Source organism: Heteronotia binoei, chromosome 6 (genome assembly GCF_032191835.1).
Source record: "Heteronotia binoei isolate CCM8104 ecotype False Entrance Well chromosome 6, APGP_CSIRO_Hbin_v1, whole genome shotgun sequence".
Classification (NCBI taxonomy): domain Eukaryota; kingdom Metazoa; phylum Chordata; class Lepidosauria; order Squamata; family Gekkonidae; genus Heteronotia; species Heteronotia binoei.
The window spans coordinates 27,170,516-27,175,270 of NC_083228.1; the positions used below are offsets into that span (position 1 = coordinate 27,170,516).

Genomic DNA, 4,755 nt, shown 5'->3' on the forward strand with positions numbered 1-4,755 from the left:
ACTTTCTGTAATAGAAAAACCACTGACAAATGTTCTATTCTTGCATTCAGTGCTTTCTGCCGCTGCAGCCCTGAATAGTATTGTGGAGCTTGAATACTGGAAGCCTCCTGGATTCACAGGAGAACCAGGCCAGATGGCTGGCTTCCAGCTCCCATTCCCCTCTTAGGAAACAGGAATGGATACAGTCAATGCAAGAATCACACAATCAACAAGTGCTGCATATCAAATGTGCTAAAACAAAGCAGGCTTGGAAGTGCAAATGATCTTGGAAGAGACTATTCTCATCCCTCCTGGAGTCCTGATCAAAGTAACCCATCCATGTGGGCCTAGCTACTAGGATGAACTTTGCCCGGAGATCTGCCTGAACTGGTGGAAGGAAAGCACACCACCCAGATGCAATGTGGTGAAAAGAGGACAACTCATTTAAGTGAACACATCCATAACTGTAAAATCACAATGGTCTTTGATATCTACAGATGTGCTGTCCTACACAGAAGTGATCTACAGTGAAGATACTTTGGCTGGCGCAAAATAATATCAACTATGAAAAGCCAGCTTGATTGTATAATCTCTGCCCTGGAACTTCTTCATTGGCTACTTTACCAGGTCCAATTTAAGGTATCTTTGAAGCACTTCGTGACGACCTCGTTGCAGGACTCTCTCCCTCTGTGAGCCCTGCCACCCTGCCCAACAGCTCCTATTGAAGGTGTCCTCATAGAGGTTTGTAGGACTAGTGAGAGGACTTCCATTCTAACAGCTTCCAGTTTGTGAAATTTCCTCCCAATTGGGGGAGGGGTCAGGGGATGATGATGATGAAGAGATTGGATTTACACCTCACCCTTCACTACCTGAAGGAGTCTCAGAGCAGCTTACAATCTCTTTTCCTATCCCCTCCCCACAATAGACATCCTGTGAGGTAGGTGGGGCTGGGAGAGCTCTCCAAGAACTGCTCTTGAGAGGAACAGTTCTGAGAGAGTTATGACTGAATCAAAGTCATTCACTTTGCTTCTCATTGGTGTTTCAGAGGCAAAACAAGACAAAGATTTTAAGGGAGAGGGGTGTTTGGGCGTGGATATAATTCAGGGGGCTCATTTTATTCTTGTGGACATTGAAATGCTTTACTCTGTGAACCACCTCGAGTCCTGTACTGGAGACACATTTTTAAAACCAAACAGGCAAGCAGAAGCATAAATGAGATTTGCTTTTCTAAATATCTTTTTAAAAGCTGTATTCCCGTTTTATACCACATGGAAGCCACATCTGCACAGTGAATGTTCCACGAGGCACTTGGTGTGTCCTGGTTGGCCCCTCTGCCTGCCTGCCTTGCCTCCATGAACTGTCTTGCACTGCACATGTATTTTGCACCAGCCAAAATATCTTCACTGTGGGGACTGTGTGCCAGGAGATGCCACAGCTCAGCAGCAGAGCAGACTTTGGATCCAGAAGGTCATCGGCTCCACCTGTAGAATCTGGGGAGAGCAGTAGCTGGCAGACTCCTCCCCTGAGGACAACCACTGGAAGTCACAGGAGAGAATGCTGGACCAGGTCTGATGTAGCAAAAGGCAGCTCCAGACATTCTAAGGTAGTACATGAGGAACAGCTTGCAAAGTCAACAGAGAAAGAGAGATGATGATGATGATGATGGCAATGAGGTCTTTTATTGGAACAATGGCGGAGAATGTTCAAGCTTCACAAACCCTTCAGGCAGAATATGAGAAGGCTCATTCTCCACAGCTATGTGCCTTGTGATCCAAATGCAGCTCTCTGACTCCCAAGTAAACATGCAAACACAGAGATCTAATGCAAATAGCTGCAGTCAGTTCAGGCTGACCATTTGAACCTTCCAGACCACAAGACACCAAAAGGCAGGACTGATGTTTTTTGCAAGAAGCAAAAATGCAGGAATTAATACAACCAAGCATGAAGCAGCCACAAGATTTGGAAATCTTAGCAGGGATAGCTGACATTTTCTGCCCTGTGACAGAAAGAAGACTACTGCAGGAAAACAATTCTGGGCAAAAGAGGTTCATTTTAAAAGTACTATAGCTGAAAACCAAATTGCTCAGGGCTCAAACTGTTACTGATTTTTGCAAAATTCTTGCCAGCAGCTGTTTTTTTTTTTTTTTTTAAACCCCACTTGTCAATATAATGCATCTATCTCATGGATCTCAGAGTCCAGCACCACTGGACTCTAAGCTTATTATGTTGCTTCAGACCAGCACAGCTACCCACCAGGGTCTATCTCACAGATGTTTTACTGTGGCAGGTTGCAGGCATGCAAACAATAAGTTCGGTGCCACCTCACCTGGCCTGCTGCCCTCACTAAGCCTCCGATGAAATTGCTGTCTATTCAGTTGTGGAACTCAGTCCCACACAATGCAAATGTAAGAATATTTTCCTGGGAGTAAGCCCCAGAGAGTAGATCAGTTTAGGACTGCACTTATAACGTGGCAGAAACCACTAGTTAGTGAAAAATGTGTGATCTTTTAAAAAGAAGACTGTCTGAAGACACACTGATACTTAAATTAAGAGCGACTTGGTGGTCTGAGTGTTAGAACAGTACAACTTGATTCAACTCTCTTCAGCCCAGGAAGTCTGATGTCAGTCGCTCTTTCTCGGCCTAAGAGACCTCACAGGGTTGTTGTGAGGGAAGGAGCACCACGTATGTTCTTTCTTGAAGGAAGGTATGACTTCATGAGCTGAAAAAGAACATACGAAAAGCCATGTTGGATCAGGCCAATGGCCCATCCAGTCCAACACTCTGTGTCACACTGTGGCCAAAAAAGCCAGGTGCCATCAGGAAGTCCACCAGTGGAGCCAGGACACGAGAAGCCCTCTCACTGTACCCTCCCCCAAGCACCCAAAATACAGAGCATCACTGCTCCAGGCAGAGAGCTCCAACAATAAGCTGTGTGGCTAATAGCCGCTGATGGACCTCTGCTCCATATGTTTATCCAGTCCCCTCTTGAAGCCGGCTATTTCCCCCCTGCAGGCTGCACCAGTTAAAGCAAAGCACCGCGACGCCCTCCAGTTGCGGCAGTGGCCTGCTCTGGCAAGCTGGAGGGATTTGTGCGCTTGGCGTGCGCGCTTCGCCTGCCGCCCCTCTGGGTTGGCCGGGCGCAAGCGGGCAGCAGCAGGCAGCGGGTCTTTGTGGGGCCGCCAGCTGTGCGAGGGGCTCGCGTGGCTCAGGCCGGCGGCGCCTCGCTGCTGATTGGCCTCTTGCGGGCGGTAACGAGCCAGGCACGCTCCGACCGAGCCGGCCCCAGAAGATAAAGCGTGCCCAAAGCGGGCGGGGTGAAGGGGGGGGGGTGCCGGCCGGGGGAGAGAACCACACGCTGCCCGGAGCAAGCAGGGACGCGCGCATTGTCTCCGCGCCCTATATATAGGGGCTCAAAGGCGGTCGTGTGCCCGACCTGCAGCCGCAGCTCTCCTGCCGTCGGGGAAGGCTCCCCCCCAGCCCGCACCAAGTTGCCCCCCCGGCCTCTCCGCCAGGTAAGGCCACTAACCCTTCTTAGCCCTCGAGGCATCCTTCACCCCGGGGAGGTGCCGGGGCTCACGCCAGTTTAACACCCCGCCCCCGGCTTTTTGGGCATTGCTCCGCACGAGGTCCAGTTTCTCTCCTCTCGCTGCGTCCACGTTGTCCTGCAAAGAGGTTCCGGGGCTAAGCCATTGGATTCGTTTGCTGCCTCTAAAGGGGAGGGAAGGGGCCATGCCGAGCGCGCAGGCCCCGAAGCTGCAGCGTCCAAGGGACCCCTGGAGGGCCCGGGCGCCCCCCAACCGCAGCAGCGCTGCCCCTCCCCCCAGCAGCAATAGCTTTGGGCCGGGTCCTGGCGGCCACTAACGCGCGCGCGGCTCTCTCCGCAGGATGTCGCCCCAAACGGCCTCTCCGCAGGGCAGCCGGCCAGGGGAGCCGCCCTCGTCGGGCATCTCCGACGACGACGCCGTGGCCTTCTCGTCGTCTTCGTCGCCGGCGGCCGGCAGCCTGCTTTCGTCTCCCAGCGCCTGCCTGCTGGTGCTGGGCGGAGGGGCCTCCCGCGGCTCGCCTCCCGCCGGGCCCGCCAAGCAGCAGCCGCCGCAGGCCAAAGGGAGCCGTCGGGGCCGCGGCAAGAGCAAAGGCAAAGGCGACGGCGGCCCGGGCCTGAGCAAAGCCAAGCGCAGCCGGCGCATGAAAGCCAACGACCGCGAGCGGAACCGGATGCACAATCTCAACTCGGCGCTGGACGCCTTGCGCGGGGTCCTGCCCACCTTCCCCGACGACGCCAAGCTCACCAAGATCGAGACGCTCCGCTTCGCCCACAACTACATCTGGGCCCTCACCGAGACCCTCCGCCTGGCCGACCACAGCATGCTGGCCGCCCCCGACGACAAGCCGCTGGGCCCCGACGCCCTGGCCTCCTGGCACGCGCTCTACTCGCCCGCCTCCTCGCAAGAGGGCAGCCTCAGCCCCACTGACTCGCCCCGAGGCGGCTGCCCCTTGCAGGCCCCCGCCGCCGGCCCGCTGGGCCTCAGGCACGCTTTCCCGGGCTTCGCCTGAGGCGCTGGGCCTCCTGGGCCCCGGAGAAGGAGGCCGCCCGCCGCACTTGCCTTAAGCGGGAGAAACCCCCCCTTCCACTCACCCCCACCTCTGCTGCGCACTTTTTGGGGACTCTCTTTCCAGAGACAGGATCCCGCGCAGAGCGCAGGAAGGATCTGGAGCCCGCTTCTGGTGGCCTCAGCTCCCGGTCAGGAGTTTTCAGGCGGGAAACTGGAGTAAGA

At 54.8% G+C, this 4,755-nt stretch overlaps 1 protein-coding gene across 1 annotated transcript; it reads left to right on the plus strand.

Moving 5' to 3' along the window:
• The first annotated feature begins 3,865 nt into the window (after window positions 1–3,865).
• On the plus strand, window positions 3,866–4,534 carry NEUROG3 (neurogenin 3). Its single transcript, XM_060242646.1, has one exon. The coding sequence runs from the start codon at window positions 3,866–3,868 to the stop codon at window positions 4,532–4,534; it is 669 nt and encodes a 222-aa protein (XP_060098629.1).
• Window positions 4,535–4,755: the final 221 nt, after the last annotated feature.